Raw genomic sequence first — 20,203 nt, 5'->3', positions numbered from 1 at the left:
AGTTTCCCCAAACCGTTTAAAACAGAAGTCTATTTCCTTATGCACACATTATCTGGTCTATTAATTTGCCAAATGGCACACTGCAATCAACCATCAGTGTTCCTGATGGCTGCAGAGTAAGACGAGCTGTGTTGGTGGGGGGGCGTTGGGGGACTGGCCACATCCCATTGCCCGGGGTGCTAAGTCCTGCTCGGCAGTCACAGTTTAGAGGTGCCCTTGGGGCTGCTGTGTCTTGGTTGTTCGGAACCGCTCAGGCTCAGGGGACTGACTCATGGTTCTCCCAACCCACGAGGGGCTGATTTAAAAGCCAGAAACACCAACTTATTAATTTACAATGGGAGATGGGCCTGGTGCAGGGATGGGGCAGGGTGCTCTCACCTAGGGGACAGCCCCATAGGGACAGGTCCATGCAGGGGACCAAATTAAACATCAGAGGTTGCTGGGCTGCTAGCAAAGATTTAAAGCAAAGGGAGCCATATTTCCTCAGGAGAAACTTACATGGAGCTTCTATGGAAGCCTCACGAGATAACACTGTACAACTGGATAGGCGAAGCTTTCTAAAGAACAGAGCCTGACGCAGAGGCAGTGGCCAGGCAGGGTGGACCCTGCCCACCCCTCATTGGACGTGCCCCTCCATGGACTGATTGAAACCTTCCCTCCTCCAGGGGTGCCCATTTTCTCAGCGTGCACGCTGGTCATTATATGTTGGGTGCCACCATTTTCACACCAATCTCATTCAGGGATTCCAAGGGCACCTCCCCTCGAGAAAGTGTGTAGAGTTGCAAAACAACGCAGTTAGTTTGAACTTTGGCAAAAACCATGACCTGACATGCTGCTGGCTGGCCAGGACGCAGCCCGGCCAGCAAGATCCTACTGGGCAGGGTCATAAAGACCAAACCACACAACAGACTGCCTGAGCATTCATAAGCATGAAGGCAGGTCAGTCCATCGAAGAACTTCTTTCATGAGGGCATTCTTTGATGATGATGATAGTAAAATACATGTAACCTAAAATTTGCCATCGTCACCATTTTTAAATGGATGGTCCAACAGCATTAAGCACACTCACACCATTCTCCAACCGATCCCCAGAACTCTTTCCATCTTGCAAAACTGAAACTCTGACACCGTTAAACAACACTCCGTTCCTCTCTCTCCCCCAGCCCCTGGCAACCACCCTCCTCCTTTCTGTCTCTATGATTTGTCTAGTCTGGGTACCTCATATAATTGGAATCATGCAGTATATGTGTTTTTGTGGCTGGCTTATTTAACTTAGCAGAAGGTCCTCAAGGTTTATCCATGTTGTGGCAGGTGTCAGAATTTCCTTCCTTTTTAGGCTGAATCATATTCTGTTGTGTGTACAAACCTTCATCCACCAATGAACGCTTGGGTCACCTCCACTTTTTGGCTATTGTGAATAATGCTGCTGTGAACACGCAAAGACATCTGTGCAAGACCCTGCTTTCAGTTCTTTCGGGTATATACCCAGCAGTGGAATCACTGGATCAGATGGTGTTTCTAATTTTAATTTTTTTTTTTTTCTCACTACAGTTACATGCAAAAAACTGTAGATCCCTTTACCTGGCTTGCAATGCAGCTCTTGAACAAGTAGAAACGTCAAACTCCTTTCAAGATGAGACATCTAATTTTAATTTTTTTGAGGAACCACCATACTGTTTTCCGTAGCAGCTACACCATTTTACATTTCTAATTTCTCCACATCCTTGCCAGCACATTTTCTATTTTTTTTTTTTCATGGTAGCCATCCTAATGGGTGCGAGGTGGACTTGGGGGAAAACTGTTAAAGACATCTCAAAATACTCATGTACTGAAATTCTAAGTTAGGGCTTTAGAATTCCTAGATTCCAAGGAGAGGCACTCACATATCCCATTTTCTTTGCTGCGTATGATTCATGAAGCAGGTGGGGAGGATTAACTCCATCTAACAAGAGGGCAAACTGAAGCTCAGAACAGCTAAGCAGCCTGTCCCAGATGGCAGCCGGGCCAGGACCACTCTCACATTCTCTTCCATTATTCTCTGATGGGCCGCATTTTGAGGACTAGAGCAGCGCAAACAAAGAGGGAAATAATCTCTTGGATTGAACAATGCTGTCAGGCAGAACACCACCCCAGCCCCTGAGAAGCCAAACTTCCAGAAGGCTGAGTTCTGAACCATGGGACTGACCTATATCTAACTAGTACCAGCCTGCAAGGTACTGCCCAGCACATCCTTAAAGGACAGTCCTCTGCGATCCATTATGGTCACCTTGACAAACAGAGGGACACATCCAGAGGGGCTGTTTCACACAATTTGTTTGTGGGGACAGTAACCCCAGAGGAAGGACAGGGATTAAAGAGTAAGAACCAGCTTTAGAGGACTTCCCTGGTGGTCCAGTGTCTAAGACTCTGTGCTCCACTGCAGGGGGCCCAGGCTTGATCACTGGTCGGCAAACCAGATCCCATGTGTGACAACCAAGAGTTTGCATGCCACAACTAAAAATCCTGTGTGCCACAACTAAGATCTGGAACAGCCAAATATGCAAATAAATTTGTTTCTTAAAAAAAAAAAAGAAACTAGCATTAGCCTGGTTGATGAGTCCTCAAATAACAACCGATAGATTTGTTTTCCTTTCAACGCAAAATAAGTTTTGGCACAAAAGGGACAGGACCGTACCTGTGGTTGGAGCCAAACTCTTGGCAGTTACCTCAGAAAATCCAAGGTATTCTCTAATGAGCTGACTCAGCTTTTGGTAGGCAACATCCAGATCATCTACAGCAGAGGAGAGAATTTACTTTAGCAACAGACGTATGTAAAAACAGCCAATCTGTGGCAATAATTTTTTAGCTAGATCTAACTGCATGAATATCGTGGTAGGCAGAATTCTAAGACCCAGTGACACTTCACCCTTGCTTAATTACACACACACACCTTGAGTGTGGGCAGAACCTGTGAATCTGATGAGCTATGACTCCCGTGGTTATGTTAGGTTATATGGCATAAGGGACTTTTGCAAATGTAATTAGGGTTATTTTATTAAGATCCTAATAAATAATTTACTGTCCTAATAATAAATATCCTAATAAATAATTTATTATCCTAATAAATAATTAGGGTTATTTATGAGTTTGGGCTAATCAAAAAGGAGATTATCCAGGTGGGCCTAATCTAATCGTATGATTCCCCATAAAAGGAGGTTTTCTGTCTGGAGAAGTATGAGGACACTCGAAGCAGGAGGAGGAACTTAATGGGCTGTTGCTGCCCTGAAAGTGGAGGGGCCACATGCACATAACCTGAGCACAGTCTCTAAAAACTGAGGGTCACCCTTGTCAGACAGCCAGCCAGCAATCAGGAACCGCAGTCCTACAACCGTAAGAAACTGCCTTCAGTCAACAACAAGAATGTACTTTGGAGTCGGTTTTTCCCCAGTGATCTTATACTTCAAAAATAAAACTTTGCTGAAAGTTACTTACCTGCATTGATTACTGCATCAAAGTATCCTGGATATTTCTGGTTAATTTTAATATAAAGGTCCACTCTGGAGACAGCAAATTCAATCTCTACACGACTGAATAATCCTTTTCTCCTCAAGTAGCCCTCATATTTTTGCTTGTCCATGGGTACCACTAGGATATATCGAGGCTCAAAATAGCAATGTTTTAAACTTCTTACACCCTATGTATTTAAATAAAAGATAATAAATTAGAAACACAGATACAATTTAGAAATCATTTAGGAAATATGTGACAACATAGGCTTAATAAGTAGTGCTGTACTGAAGAATTTGTTTACTCTGTATAATTAGCTATTATTTTCCTCAGGATTGGATTACTTCTGTTTGTGTATCAAATATTACATTATCATTAGAAAAATAAGAATTCATCCTACCTGGTTATCCTTTAACAGTTCTAAGGAACATTACTGTTAAAAAAGAAAATTGCTAGAGACAAATAGGTATGCTCACAGAATACTGCATATTTATAACTGAAAAGCAGTTTCAATTCTACTTTTCAAAAGGCATCCTTGCAGCCGCAGGAGACAGAGATCTTACCAGAGAGAAAGGCTCCTCTGTTTCCCCTTTGTCACCAACTTGGTGCCTTCCTGTTCCTAAACCAGCAGCCTGGTGGTTGGCTGGTTCCTATTCCATCTCACGGGCTGTACCCAGAGCACGGGAAGGCCAGGCTCCTGATACCCTGATAACCAGGAGCCCACACGAAGCAGGGAAGCGGCGGTAGGTAGCAGCGCTCTGAGGAACCAGGGGCCTGGGTCAGGACTGCAGCTCGCCGGCCACCGTGACTCTGTGCCAACTCCTCTGTGAAATGGAAGTTCTTTCAAATGGACTCTGAAGTTCCTTCCATCTCAATCCAACCATTAGTAGTTTAACTCAGTGTTCAAAATCTTTGTTTTTAAAAATTCAAGGGGAAGAAATAGAGACTCTTTAAAAAAAAAAAAAAAACAATGTCTAAAAGCGTCAATGACAAGGAGAGTTTGGAAGAAGGATTTAGCTAGGAAGAACCAGGAATAAAGCCTGGTTTATAGACTCAACCTCCTGGAAATGAGTAGGAAGAAGCTCTCAGGGAGGAAGAAAGTAAAACGGGAGCCAGAACTCAGAACCACTGAGCTGGAAAAAGGTGGACACTGGAGCTGTGTCTGCACTCAAAGACGCATACTTTTTGTGCCTGCCTTGTTCAAGGAAGTCATTTTCTGGGAAAGGTCTTTGTTGTTGTTGCTCTGGCTAATTAGCATAGAAACAAAGTCAACCTTAAGGATGAACAACCAATCAACTGCAGGAAGATAAGAACTGTAGGGTTTTAAAGTTAGGAAAATTACTGAGGTGGAAGAAACTTGACCAGTCTCACTGAAGCGAGGCAACACTTATCTCCTGGATGGTAGCCCACCAGGCTCCTTTGTCCAAAGGATTCTCGAGGAATATGGGACCAGGTTGTCATTCCCTTCTCCAGGGGATCTTCCAGACCCAGGGATTAAACCCAGGTCTCCTGCATTGCAGGTGGATTCCTTTATTGTCTGAGCCACCAGGGAAGCCCTTGTGGGGACTAGACCAACACAAAAGACCAAAAAGGAATCACAGTCTCCTGCTCTTCAAAGTCAGAGAGGAAAAAATTTAAGGGAGGGGTAATCAATAGTAACGGAATACCTGACCCCTAGATTTTGTTTTCTGTGTGTTTGGTGTAATGGGATCCTTTTTATCATTTTTTTTCTTTCTGACTAAAAAAATGTTACACTGTCAGAAGGTAACTTGGAAAAAAAAAATCAACTGTATTTGAAGATCTCAAATATTTAATATAACTACATATTTTTTAAAAACAAATGCATACATCTGCCGGATTGTCAAAAAAGCAAGAGAGTTCCAGAAAAATATCTATTTCTGCTTTATTGACTATGCCAAAGCCTTTGACTGTATGGATCACAATAAACTGTGGAAAATTCTGAAAGAGATGAGAATACCAGACTACCTGACCTGCCTCTTGAGAAACCTATATGCAGGTCAGGAAGCAACAGTTAGAACTGGACATGGAACAACAGACTGGTTCCAAATAGGAAAAGGAGTACGTCAAGGCAGTATATTGTCACCCTGCTTATTTAACTTATATGCAGAGTACATCATGAGAAACTCTGGGCTGGAGGAAGCACAAGCTGGAATCAAGATTGCCGGGAGAAATATCAATAACCTCAGATATGCAGATGACACCACCCTTATGGCAGAAAGTGAAGAGGAACTAAAAAGCCTCTCCATGAAAGTGAAAAAGTTGGCTTAAAACTCAACATTCAGAAAACTAAGATCATGGCATCCGGTCCCATCACTTCACAGCAAATAGATGGGGAAACAGTGGACATGGTGGCTGACTTTATTTTTCTGGGCTCCAAAATCACTGCAGATGGTGATTGCAGCCATGAAATTAAAAGATGCTTACTCCTTGGAAGGAAAGTTATGACTAACCTAGACAGCATATTAAAAAGCAGAGACATTACTTTGTCCACAAAAGTCCATCTGGTCAAGGCTATGGTTTTTCCAGTGGTCATGTATGGATGTGAGAGTTGGACTATAAAGAAAGCTGAGCACCGAAGAATTGATGCTTTTGAACTGTGGTGTTGGAGAAGACTCTTGAGAGTCCCTTGGACTGCAAGGAGATCCATCCAGTCCATTCTAAAGGAGATCAGTCCTGGGTGTTTACTGGTACAACTGATTTTGAAGCTGCAACTCCAATACTTTGGCCACCTGATGTGAAGAGCTAACTCATTTGAAAAGACTCTGATGCTGGGAAAGATTGAGGGCAGGAGGAGAAGGGGACGACAAAGGATGAGATGGCTGGATGGCATCACTGACTCGATGGACATGAGTTTGGGTAAACTCCGGGAGTTGGTAATGGACAGGAGGCCTGGTGTGCTGTGATTCATGGGGTCGCAAAGAGTTGGACACAACTGAGCGACTGAAGTGAAGTAAAGCTAATTAAAAATTTCACATTATTATTACTTTTTAACTTTTTGGCCACACTATGTGGCATGTAGAATTTTAGCTCCCTGAGCAGGGATCGGATCCAAGCCTCCTGCAGTGGGAGCATGGAGTCTCAAACACTGGACCACCAGGGATGCCCCCAAATCTCACCTTTCGTATGCATTCCTTTCGGGCCTAGAAGTGTGCTGCCTGCACACCATAGTCTCCTCCCCAGTCCCAAATATACACACAGTTTTACACACTAAAAAGAAACTGACTGAATGGAAAGTACTTACTTCTATTTCCATATGAACACAGCTTGCTAAACCATCTCTTGCGATACCTTCTATGGTGTCCCTACTTAATCCGTACTTGTGATTACCGTAATTATAGGTTAGAATGAATTTCCCCTGCAAGGGAAGAAGTAAAAAGACTTTCCAATAACAGCTGCCATCATGGAATTTAATATAAATTAAATGACTTGATATCTTCTTTCTATATGACTCCATAAAACTTATAAATATTAGCGATTATATAAGGATGACAATGGGTTTAAGAAACTTAATATCAAACTGTGATGGAGAAGTTCATTCAGAATTCCTGGCTGGCAAAAAAAAAAAAAGGCTTTTGGAGATAATCTAGAGCAGAGTGAAGGCAATGAAGCTTACGGTAAACAGATCATTTTGTCCACTGACCCACTTCCTGCCAAATGTGTGCTATAAACCTTCATTAAGGAGAAAGCAAAACTAATAGTTACTTTGTGCCTCAGCCGTTTTGGGTCTCCCAGCACACCAGCTCTCCCCCAAAAGCTTTCATTCCCAAAGGCCTTGCACTCCCAGATAAGCCTGAAGGCTGTGAGTTACAGCCACATTCTCAACTTTTGCATTCTGAGATAAGCTGTAAAATACAGACCCCTCCTGCTTTTCCTCATAAACACAGCTTTTTATTGGAACTGCCCCAAATGTATTCAGCAGCCTCGCTGGGTGCCCTCTAGACATTTGAGGTATAAATACTGCCTTCTCATTATATTCCGGAAGCTCCTCCTGAAACTGTAGTCATGTGTAAAAAAGAAAGAAAGAAAAAAAGAACTAGAAACATCTCTCAAAATTGTCTTGACTTTTCCTTTGATGATATGATATTTACTAAATTACAAGGTGGATGCTGATGACAACAGAAGGAAGAAAAATGTGGACATCCTTGGCCACCAGGTCTCTTCCGATACATGATTTTGAAATAAATAATGAAGTGAAAACTCCTCAGGCTAAGCCCCATCCTCCGAAGCCCTGCAACAGCCAGCACTGTCGTTACAAACAGTAGCAGTTTGGGGGTCTCTGATGCTACCCTGTGCCTCCTGGCCTGGAGGTTCTGGAGATCCATGGGGATGGGGGGTGGGCTACCTGTCAGGGGGCGGTGTTGGAAGGCCATGAAACATAGGGTGTCCCTCAGGTGGGATGGGTTCTCTGGGGCATGTGTCTGGTGTGGGCAATGAGAAAAATCCATACCCTCCCATAATCAAATGAAATTTATGTTATATATTCTAAAAGTTAAAGACTCAACAATAAATATCCTTAATACTTTACCCACTCAATGTCATACTGTATTCTCTGCAACAAACACTATGACTCCTTTCCTTTTAATATCTATATTATATTTATATACAGATAAACAGATATCTGAATCTCTTGTCAGGTATGACTTATTTCATCTTGTTTACTGTGACTCACCCTGTTTTTTACAATGTATATTTGAATCACTTTCCAGATGTAGACTATGAGTTTGCTTACTTGTGTGTACAAGGGCACACAAGTGGACCCAAAAACCATTTTTTGGAAGAAGGGAGGGTTGGGAGACATCTTGCACTGTACTTGTGTACATAAAACAAGCCTTGTTCAACTGATTTGTTAAGAATTGAGATGAGTGGTCCCCCAGCTTCTGGAGAGGTATACTCCTGTCATGGCTTCCGGCCTGTGGATTTCTTCATACATAGCAATAATCTTATCTCAGACACCTCCAGATCTGCGGTCTTATTTCCACCAGGGAAGAAGAGGCTAAGCAGGTGAGTGACTGTGTATATGGCCTTAAGGGTTCATGTGTCTGTGGGCACATGGAGAGATGATCTGTGTTTTGGGGGGTGTGGAATGTATATTGAAGTGTGTGCTCGTCTACGTGTACCCATCAGAGTGGGGAAGTGTGACTGTCCACAGCAGGTGTGCAGGGCTGGGGTGTGCCAGGGCTTCTCTTAAGCGGGACTGTGACTTGGAAGGAGACAGGCTGGCTGGGGAGTGTTCCGTAGAGGGGTTCTGTGTGCAGAGGCTGAGTGTGTGGGTGTGACTGATGCAGCTGACAAGGTGTCGTGAGTTTCTCCTCTCTAGGTTTGTCTCTCTTCACGAAACAGCCTCAAGCTCCCTTTAAAGAAAAGATCTTAACTACAAAATTCAAGTTAAAGATGCTGATACCACAGTGAAGTCATGCATGTTAGCAGAGGCAGTAAAAGTGAGTGCTTTTCCAGTACACAAGAACTTTCATAGTGAGAGTAAATAGAAGACTAAATACAGTTCAGACGTATGGTGATTTCTTAGACTAGGGACTGTTGGACTTACTTGATTACAGACAAGATAAGGTCTGAAACATCAGGGGAGCCCATGGGGCACTGAGAGCAGTGGAACTAAATCAAGAAAAAATGCCCCAGACTCTACCACGAGAAATTAACAGCAGTGTGGGGAACTAGTTGTCTTTCAACCCAAAGAGTCCTAAGAGAATGCTTCTTACTAATATCAAGATAACTCTTCAGATTTCTATTATGGCTTTTAGAAATAGAAAGTCTCAGAGTACCCTTGGTACATTAAACCAAACTTCTAAAATATAGCCCTAGGAGAGAAAATCATAAAGAAGTTCCAAGATGTTCTTCTGACAAGATTAGAGGGAAAATGGCCGAGGGACTTATAGGGCTTTCTCACTCGGCTTCTCTGTGAAAGCAAGAGAAAATATGTACCATGTGGAAAGCTGGTCATTCACAATTAAACTCATAGCAACTGCAGAGCCTATGCCTACATGCCCCACAGTTGCCTGCACTGAGGTGGAAGCCAGGTCTGTTATCCGAGGATGGGGCAGAGAAAGGACAGATGAAGGAGCAGGGGGCAGAGAGGAGGAAGCCTGCAGCAGTAAGAGCATCACTGGTTGGATGGTAATCTTTCAAAAGCAGAAACAGAGATTAATCCTTAATCCTGTCCTTCACCAGGCTTCAGGGGGGAAAAAAAAGTGGTGTACGATTAATTTAGTGATAGAAAGAAGTGAAGATAAGATAAACAAAATTAAGGCCCATGCCTGAAAAGAGAATAAAAAGGCTTACAGATTTATCAGTAGTGATGAAGATATGAGATACTCTTTAACTAAAGTCATGGGTGGATAATGTATGGACATTAGCAATATACCTTTGACAGATGAAACACACTAGGGTTGTGAGGATTCCCTTTGATGTGAAGGGCCAAGAAAGAGCAAATAAATTATTTTTAAGGAAATGAACTCAGACACCAGGTTGTTGTGAATTACTACCGATGACCAGATGATCAGGGTTTCAGGGGGTAAAGCCTTAAATTGAATAAAACTGTCCAGAGCTCCTATGAAAGGGACCAGAGCAGGGTAGTGACCCTCACCCAGGAAAGCCACAGACCTCAAGGAAATGAGGAATCTTCTCTGATCTAATGTCGAGGGCTTCCAACTGCGTTAGTGACCTGCCTGCCGGCTCTCTGGGACTGAGGACTCCTCACACAGCGATGTTTCAGGGGAAGAGTAAGGCTGTGTACGTACGTGTCCAGGGCAGACCAACTGGCTGAAAGTGGTGCGTAGGGTCACAACAATTAGAAAGCACCAAAGATAGCAAACACAGGGAGTGGTCTGTGGACAGAACATGCCAACTCCCTGGAAGTGCTCAATTCATAAGTTAGCTGCGTAACATCAGTTCTGTGCGAGTTGTTTATCTTGAGTAAAATCTGACCATAAATAGCAGCACCTGACAAACACAGATCTCAAGAACTTTCCACGGTGCTCTTTCTTCCATTTTCTTAAAACATCTCTTTATTCAGTTTCATTGGAGATTTACAGTATTTTCTCCAAGATCATAAAGCCGTGTGTGGACGATGATATATCAAAGGTATTAAAAACACAACTCAATGAGAATACACCCAAGTAATTGTTCTCTTTCTTATCATGATTTCCTAATACTTCTACCAGAGAACATGTATTTCTTGTGCACATAAAGAGCATTCTTACCATGTTTTGCATTTCATCAAAAACTTCTTGAGAGGTAAAATGATAATCAACCCGATCTCCTTCTCCAAAGTAAGGCAGTCTGGTGGTGTGACAGGCCCTGAAAACAGAAAGTTTCTCTTTCTATTAATTTGAAATTCAAAATGGAAAAGGTTTTGGCATAAAGTATGTTTTAAAAAATGGATCCACAAATCATAAAGTAACGTAACCATGAAAACCCTGATGTTTGGCAGTGCTAGACATGTTCACTTGCTATGCTGTATAGGGGTTATACAAACTTTGGATTCAGTTCAGATCAGTCACTCAGTTGTATCTCTTTGTGACCCCATGGACTGCAGCATGCCAGGCCTCCCTGTCCATCACCAGCTCCCGGAGTTTACTCAAACTCATGTCCATTGAGTCGGTGATGCCATCCAACCATCTCATCCTCTATCATCCGCTTCTTCTCCTGCCCTCAATCTTTCCCCAGCATCAGGGTCTTTTCAGATGAGTCAGTTCTTCGCATCAGATGGCCAAATTATTGGAGTTGCAGCTTCAACATCAGTCCTTCCAATGAGCACCCAGGACTGATCTCCTTTAGGATGGACTGGTTGGATCTCCTTGCAGTCCAAGGGACTCTCAAGAGTCTTCTCCAACACCACAGTTCAAAAGCATCAATTCCTCGGCGCTCAGCTTTCTTTATAGTCCAACTCTCATATCCATATGTGACTACTGGGAAAACCATAGCCTTGACTAGACGGACCTTTGTTGGCAAAGTAATGTCTCTGCTTTTTAATATGCTGTTTAGGTTGGTCATAACTTTCCTTCCAAGGAGTAAGAGTCTTTTAATTTCATGGCTGCAGTCACTGTCTGCAGTGATTTTAGAGCCCCCCAAAATTTAGTGTTGGATTATCAACACTAAGTTTTCACTTACTGTTCCTGACCACCTTCTGAGTCATGACCTCTGATATCGTATCATCAAACTTTAAGAAATAAAACAATATTTATTACCCATATTCTTTTCACCCAAATGTTTTCATACTCTCCCTGGTCTATGGCTATTTTCTAGAATGCTCCCTACCCCATTCCTCTATCTGGTTAGCCCACTTGTCTTCAGGACTCAGTTTAAGTGTCACTCTCAAAAGGCCTTTCTGGACCCTCTGTGGCTGGGTTATGCACCTCTTCTTTATCCACCTGTAGTCTCAATGCCTGCCGCCAACTCCTCCCCCGCCCCCTTGTTCAGGACCCCATCTCCTCCACTGCTGGAGGGTGGAGACTGCTCGTTCCTCATTCCTGCCACACTCATCAATCTATATGAATTTCCTGATGGACTCCATGATTCCAACACTGTATGGAATTCTCAGTATGGCATTCTCAGCTCAACCAGAGAGGGCTTTTCTGCCCACTGTCTGAAATAACATCCCCACAGCTTCCTTGGTGGCTCAGATGATAAAGAACCCACCTACAATGCAGGAGACCCAGGTTTGATCTCTGGGTTAGGAAGATCCCCTGAAGAAGAAAATGGAAAATGGCAACCGGCTCTAGTATTCTTGCGTGGAGAATTCTATGAACAGAGAGGAGCCTGGAGGGCTACAGTCCATGAGTCTCAAAGAGTCAGACACGACTGAGCACACACATGCATGCAACCAGCTCACCACACCCCAATTACCCTGTTACTCCTTCTCTTTTCTGTTTTTTCCTCTTTTCCCCAGGAGGATGTATGAATCATAAAGGGAGCACTTTATGTTCCTAAAAATTTTTTTCATTAATTTTAAAAAATTTCTGCCATACCACAATGTGAATCACCCTTAAGTATACATATGTCCCCTCCTTCTTGAACCTCCCTCCCACCTCTCCCCATCCCACCCCTCCAGGTAGTCACAGGGCACTGGGTTTGAGCTCCTTGTGTCATACAGCAAATTCCCACTAGCTATCTGCTTTACATATGGTAATGTATGTGTTTCAACGCTGCTCTCTCAGTTCATCCCAGCCTCTCCTCCCCGCGCTGTATCCACACGTCTGTTTTCCATGTCTGCATCTCTATTCCTGCCCTGCACATAGGTTCATCCTTACCATTTTTCTAGATTCCACATATATGCATCAATATACGTATTTGTTTTTCTCTTTCTGACGAACCGCACTTTGTCTAACAGGCTCTAGGTTCATCCACCTCACTAGAACTGACTCAAATGCATTCCTTTTTATGGCTGAGTAATATTCCATTGTGTATATGTACCACAACTTCCTTCTCCATCTGCTGATGGACACCTAGGCTGTGTCCATGTCCCAGCTATTGTAAATAGGGAGCACTTTATCTTGTTCATCGAATCTGCTACTTCATTCACAGTGCCTGGCCCACAGTAGGCATTTACTAAATATCTGTAACATGAATGAATTAATCAAACATGTGAGGTGGACAGTAGCTGTGATAAGCTCCATTTTAAGATGACTATAAAAATGACTTGCCCAGGGACTTCCCTGGTGGTTCAGTGGTTAAGACTCGGGAATTTTCACTGCAGGGGGCTCAGGCTTGATCCCTGGTTGGGTAACTAAGATCCCATACGACAGGTGGCATGCCCCCACCACCAAAAAAAAAAAAAAAGACCTGTCCAAGGCCACAGAGCAGGCCAATACTGGTCCCAGAACTAAACTGTGACTCCCAACTAGTCCAGGACTCTTGATTTCAGACATGCTGACTTCCCAGTGCTAAGTTCTGGGAATGCAAACTGATTTTTAGATTATCCTATGGCTTTAAAACAGGAGATGCAAATAGCTAGACAAATGACATGCTGTTTCATTGACTCCTCACAAAAAGATATGAGGTAGGTATTATTACCATTACCAATGGTTATATTACCATTACCATTACCACTGTTATTACCTCATTACTACTGTTCTCATTTTACAGATGATGAAATTGAGACACATCAGTGAAGGAACACGACTCAGTAACAACCACAGGATGACACTGAAGTCAAGTCCTTTTAGGATCACACTAAGAGGCAAGAATACACAGAAGAACTATACAAAAGAGATCTTCATGACCCAGATAATCATGATGATGTGATCACTCACCTAGAGCAAGACATCCTGGAATGTGAAGTCAAGTGGGCCTCAGGAAGCATCACTACGAACAAAGCTAGTGGAAGTGATGGAATTCCAGTTGAGCTATTTCAAATCCTAAAAGATGATGCTGTGAATGTGCTGCACTCAATATGTCAGCAAATTTGGAAAACTCAGCAGTGGCTACAGGACTGGAAAAGGTCAGTTTTCATCTCAATCTCAAAGTAAGGAAATGCCAAAGAATGCTCAAACTACCACACAATTGCACTCATCTCACAAGCTAGTAAAGTAATGCTCAAAATTCTCCAAGCCAGGCTTCAGCAATATGTGAACCGTGAATTTCCAGATGTTCAAGCTGGTTTTAGAAAAGGCAGAGGAACCAGAGATCAAATTGCCAACATCCGCTGGATCATTGAAAAAGCAAAAGAGTTCCAGAAAAACATCTATTTCTGCTTTATTGACTATGCCAAAGCCTTTGACTGTGTGGATCACAATAAACTGTGGGAAATTCTGAAAGAGATGGGAATACCAGATCACCTGACCTGCCTCTTAAGAAACCTGTATGCAGGTCAGGAAGCAACAGTTAGAACTGTTGAAACAACAGACTGGTTCCAAATAGGAAAAGGGGTACGTCAAGGCTGTATATTGTCACCCTGCTTATTTAACTTATATGCAGAGTACATCATGAGAAATGCTGCGCTGGAAGAAGCACAAGCTGGAATCAAGATTGCCAGGAGAAATATCAATAACCTCAGATGTGCAGATGACACCACCCTTATGGCAGAAAGTGAAGAAGAACTAAAGAGCCTCTTGATGAAAGTGAAAGACGAGAGTGAAAAAGTTGGCTTAAAACTCAACATTCAGAAAACGAAGATCATGGCATCTGGTCCCATCACTTCATGGCAAATAGATGGGGAAACAGTGGGAACAGTGTCAGACTTTATTTTTCTGGGATTCAAAATCACTGCAGATGATGATTGCAGCCATGAAATTAAAAGACGCTTACTCCTTGGAAGGAAAGTTATGACTAAGTTAGACAGCATGCTAAAAAGCAGAGACATTACTTTGCCAACAAAGGTCCGTCTAGTCAAGGCTATGGTTTTTCCAGTAATCATGTATGGATGTGAGAGTTGGACTGTAATGAAAGCTGAGTGCTCCAACCAGTCCATCCTAAATGAGATCAGTCCTGGGTGTTCACTGGAAGGACTGATGTTGAAGCTGAAACTCCAATACTTTGGCCACCTGATGCGAAGAGCTGACTCATTTGAACAGACCCTGATGCTGGGAAAGATTGAGGGTGGGAGGATAAGGAGACGACAGAGGAAGAGATGGTTGGATGGTATCACCAATTCAATGGACATGAGTTTGGGTAAACTCCGGGAGTTGGTAATGGACAAGGAGGCCTGGTGTGCGGCAGTTCATGGTGTCACAAAGAGTTGGACACGACTGAGTGACTGAACTAAACTAAGAGGGTAAAGTCACAACCTCAACATCTTCTCCATTTCAAAGTAAAAAACCACCAAGCTTTTATAATCCATACTATTGTTCCCCTGCTTTATAGCCAAGAACTAACAATAGTATAAATGTAAAGGTTTTAAGATCGCATTTAAATTGCATACTGAAGAAAGTGCACATATTCTAAGAGAAGGCGGTCCAAACACCACGACCTTTGTTGAGGTGTTTGCTCGCACCAACATCTCTTCCCACCATTTGGCAGGGACCTGAGACCCTCTGCTTGTTGGTGTCCTTGACAGTCAGGACAGATAACTCAGTGATTTCGCTTCGGGTACGGTGCACCCTTAATGTAGCCTTTACACACTGTACTGAATTTGCATTTTCCAACAAAGGAATTGAGTGGCAGGGATTTTCTCAGAATTTCTAAAAGAAAGACAAAGCAAAGAAGCAATCTGAAGCTTCTAGGCAGGTAAATAAAGGGATGGCTTCACTGGCGTGGAGAATGCTGATGACAGAACCGGCATCCACTGTGGAACTTTCTATTAAGAAGGACCTGGGATGACCTACGGTTTTTTGAATCTGTCATCCAGTTTTCACATATAGAAATGTCTGCTCTGTAGCATGCTGTCCAAATATGAATATCTTAAAAAGGAAATACTTCATAGTGAAAGCAATGTTCATTAAACTGAGATAAACACAATACCAGATAAAGAAATTTGCTTGGGCCATCACCTTTAATATCTTTCCTGTCCCCAGTCTAAACATAATTTCAATTGTAATTTACATTTCTATGAGTTTATTTTTACTAACTTACTAGTTCAATCATGGTATGTTAGTTAAAACCTGGTTTGTGATGGGAGCCATACTCCCTGTTAGTTTCATTTAACAGACAAAAGAGCTGAGTTAGCAGTTAACCTCAGACTATAACACAGGTGCTCAAAAGTCTAAGGGTGAGTTACACATTCTCAAAGGCCGATTCACTGGCCAGCTGTCATCTAGGATCCTAACAAACCAAGTCCGTGGGCTGGGGGAGATGATCAGGACAGAAAGGAATCTGGAAGGCCAGGCCAAATAATGAAATGTCTCTACATCCGGGAAGATATAAGAGGAAGAAGCAAAGATGTCTAAGAAGAGCTAGGAGATGGCTGAGGGAGTAGAAGTTTTTTCAGTGTGATTCAGAAGCGTGCAGATTTAGAATCTCAATTCTGGACCAGATTGCCTTAAGAAATAATGAACTTGTTACTGCAAATATTTAGGCAGAGCGCATTTTGGCTGTGAGTGCATCCAAATTCAAGCATATTTATAGAATGCCATATTGTGAGCAAGGGAACTGGGTGTTCACAAATGCCCAGGTATTCTGAGGGTGCTTGGTAGGCATGCCGAATTGGTCCCAATGCCCAATGCAAATGTGTATCAGTAAGTTGCTGGATACAATTTAAGAGATCAGGAACACAGAAGATTCCAGCATATACTGTGTCTGACTATCAAATTCCAGGGATCCACTACTCTGTCCACTTTCCAGTAACTACATACCACTTTCTAGTTCGTGCCACCAGCACCTGTCACTACATCCTCCCCAGTCTCCTAGTTTCCAGCCTTCCTTCCCCAAACCCTCTCCCAAACTGCCCACAGGGGCCACTTTCTGAAATGCAGCTGTGACCCTGACACTCCTCTGCTCAGAGATCCTTTATGGCCAAACCCCTGACTTTTTCTCTGGTCCCATCTTCTGCCATCTTCCTCCATGCTTCACGCCTAGACAGGCTACAGAGTATAACACTCTCAGTTAATCAAATGTGCTGTTGTTCTTTCTGCCTGGACTGCATTCCCTGCTCAAATCTCACATCCCATTTACCCCTGATTTCTTCTGTCACAGAGGTTCTTCACTTCCCTCATCATCAGATCAGATCAGATCAGATCAGTCGCTCAGTCGTGTCCGACTCTTTGCGACCCCATGAATCACAGCACGCCAGGCCTCCCTGTCCAGCACTAACTCCCGGAGTTCACTCAGACTCACGTCCATTGAGTCACTGATGCCATCCAGCCATCTCATCCTCTGTCGTCCCCTTCTCCTCTTGCCCCCAATCCCTCCCAGCATCAGTCTTTTCCAATGACTCAACTCTTCGCATGAGGTGGCCAAAGTACTGGAGTTTCAGCTTTAGAATCATTCCTTCCAAAGAAATCCCAGGGCTGATCTCCTTCAGAATGGACTGGTTGGATCTCCTTGCAGTCCAAGGGACTCTCAAGAGTCTTCTCCAACACCACAGTTCAAAAGCATCAATTCTTTGGCGCTCAGCCTTCTTCACAGTCCAACTCTCACATCCATACATGACCACAGGAAAAACCATAGCCTTGACTAGGTTGGCAAAGTAATGTCTCTGCTTTTGAATATGCTATCTAGGTTGCTCATAACTTTCCTTCCAAGGAGTAAGCGTCTTTTAATTTCAAGGCTGCAGTCACCATCTGCAGTGATTTTGGAGCCCAGAAAAATAAAGTCTGACACCGTTTCCACTGTTTTCCCATCTATTTCCCATGAAATGATGGGACCGGATGCCATGATCTTTGTTTTCTGAATGTTGAGCTTTAAGCCAACTTTTTCACTCTCCTCTTTCACTTTCATCAAGAGGCTTTTTAGTTCCTCTTCACCTTCTGCCATAAGGGTGGTGTCATCTGCACATCTGAGGTTATTGGTATTTCTCCTGGCAATCTTGATTTCAGTTTGTGTTTCTTCCAGTCCAGCGTTTCTCATGATGTACTCTGCATATAAGTTAAATAAACAGGGTGACAATATACTGCCTTGACGTACCCCTTTTCCTATTTGGAACCAGTCTGTTGTCCCATGTCCAGTTCTAACTGTTGCTTCCTGACCTGCATACAAATTTCTCAAGAGGCGGTCAGGTGGTCTGGTATTCCCATCTCTTTCAGGATTTCCCACAGTTTATTGTGATCTACACAGTCAAAGGCTTTGTCATAGTCAATAAAGCAGAAATAGATGTTTTTCTGGAACTCTCTTGTTTTTTTGATGATCCAGCAGATGTTGGCAATTTGATCTCTGGTTCCTCTGCCTTTTCTAAAACCAGCTTGAACATCAGGAAGTTCACGGTTCACGTACTGCTGAAGCCTGGCTTGGAGAATTTTGAGCATTACTTTACTAGCGTGTGAGATGAGTGCCTATCTTGTTAGATGGCTTTACTTAACTGAATCTCATATAGGTTGTAGGCTGCCAGGAGGACAAGACCCATGTCTGCTTGTTTCACAGTTTTATCGCTGGAACAAGGCACACAGATAGTGCTTACGAAACACTGACAGAAAGAATAAATAAACCACTCTACTAGTCTGTCACATCTGTATAAAGGGGCATTAGATTAGACAGCACTAGGGAGCTATAGCTCATATCATCTCATTTAGCTCAATAGCTATGAGTCTCTGATTTACTGTATTATTAGTAGAATATATTTAGTAGTCAACATCATGAAAAGGTTATAAAAATAAAGATTTCTCTAAGAAGAATAAGGTTTTGCTTTCATGCCTCTTCAGATCACTTTCAAGGCCTTAAATCTGGAAGATGAACAGGCGTGCTGGTATTGTTTTATGTTTCTCTCATTATCCAGCACTCGTCCAGGAAGCTACTGATCTGTGCAGTAATAGTAAGACTGGAAATAAGTGGAGAGACTCAGAAGGCATGGATGTATGCTCAGTTGCTCAGCGATATCTGACTCTTCGTGACCCTATGGACTATAGCTTGCCAGGCTCCTCTGTCTATGGGATTTTCTAGGCAAGAATACCAGAGTGGGTTGCCATGCCCCTCTCCAGGGGATCTTTCTGATTCAGGGATTGAACCTGCATCTCCTGCATTGGCAGGTAGATTCTTTATCAGTGAGCCACCTGGGAAGCCCCATCTTTAGGTCACTTATAACTAATACTGGTAAAGAAAGAACATCCAGCCTATTCCTAAAACCAAGAACAAATACTAAAATCAGATTCTGAGGCAAGAGAACAATCTCTCAGCCATCCCAATATCTGTTATACCACTGAGATACATTTTTAATATTTATACATCTGGATATGCAATTCAGTATGTGAATATTTCATTGAATGTCATGGTCTTGGGTAAATGCAATTTAAAAAGAAAGACAAAATGCCAGGAGAAAATGAGCTAACTAGGAGGGAAAGAAAAGATTCAAGCAAGCGCTAGAGAAAGTGCCCTTGTAAATGTTTATGTGTTTCACAATGAGACTATGTTCAAGCCTTTTTTTCCCATTTAATTAAAAATCAATAAAATTTATGTTGGCTGAAGACTAAAATAAAAGAAAAATCTAAACAAGAGCAATGGCTTGCCCCTGAGGATATGCTTTGGTTTTATCATTTGTTTTAATTAGAAAGTTGCTGCATATCATCATAGTACTATCTGACTTTCTTATTGCATGAAATTACTGGTTTCCTAATACTCTTTATGGTCCAATGATATGCTCTTTGGGCTCCCCAGGTGGCGCTCATAGTAAAACAACTCGCCTGCCAGCGCAGGAGACATAAGAGATGCGGGTTCTATCCCTGGATGGGGAAGACCCCCTGGAGGTGGGCATGGCAACCCACTCTGGTATTCTTGCCTGGAGAATCCCATGGACAGAGAAGCCTGGCGGGCTACAGCCCAAAGGGCTGCAAAGAGTCGGACACAACTGAAGCGACTTAGCAAGCACGCATGACATGCTCTTTGATCCATGCCTTGGTGAAATTCTTAGAATGACCCTCCTATTTACAAGCCCTGATCTCTGCCTCCATGAAGATGCCAATGCACGGTCAGACAAGGCTTTTGAGCCCATGAGGGAGGTGGGAGGGTGACTGCAGGTCTTTCCACTCAGGTATCTTTCTACTGGCCACTAATCCTATCCAGAGGAGAAAAATAGCAGTGGTAACAGTACCATTAGAGGAGCAGGAAGCTAATTTAGGATTTCCGTTTTGTCATCCTGTGCCTCCAGACAAAGTGCATATGA

The 20,203-nt window shown here is 43.0% G+C and overlaps 1 protein-coding gene across 4 annotated transcripts in view; it reads right to left on the bottom strand.

Annotated features, from left to right (window-relative positions):
• The window catches only part of LRGUK (leucine rich repeats and guanylate kinase domain containing), a 132,222-nt gene that overhangs the window by 65,743 nt on the left and 46,276 nt on the right, over positions 1–20,203 (bottom strand). For all 4 annotated transcript variants that reach the window (XR_009494153.1, XR_009494154.1, XM_024990735.2 and 1 more), the window contains exons 12-15: positions 10,722–10,818; positions 6,749–6,862; positions 3,472–3,673; positions 2,675–2,770 (exon numbers count right to left, since the gene is read on the bottom strand). Coding sequence is in view for 2 of the 4 variants with exons in the window: in XM_024990735.2 (XP_024846503.1) it covers positions 2,675–2,770; positions 3,472–3,673; positions 6,749–6,862; positions 10,722–10,818 (509 nt within the window). In the remaining 2 variants the exon portion in view is untranslated. The remainder of the gene's footprint in view (positions 1–2,674; positions 2,771–3,471; positions 3,674–6,748; positions 6,863–10,721; positions 10,819–20,203) is intronic.

The sequence above is a fragment of the Bos taurus genome, chromosome 4 (assembly GCF_002263795.3).
Source record: "Bos taurus isolate L1 Dominette 01449 registration number 42190680 breed Hereford chromosome 4, ARS-UCD2.0, whole genome shotgun sequence".
Lineage (NCBI taxonomy): Eukaryota > Metazoa > Chordata > Mammalia > Artiodactyla > Bovidae > Bos > Bos taurus.
The sequence above is the reverse complement of the archived record's forward strand: the minus strand, read 5'-3'. Positions and strand labels throughout refer to the sequence as shown.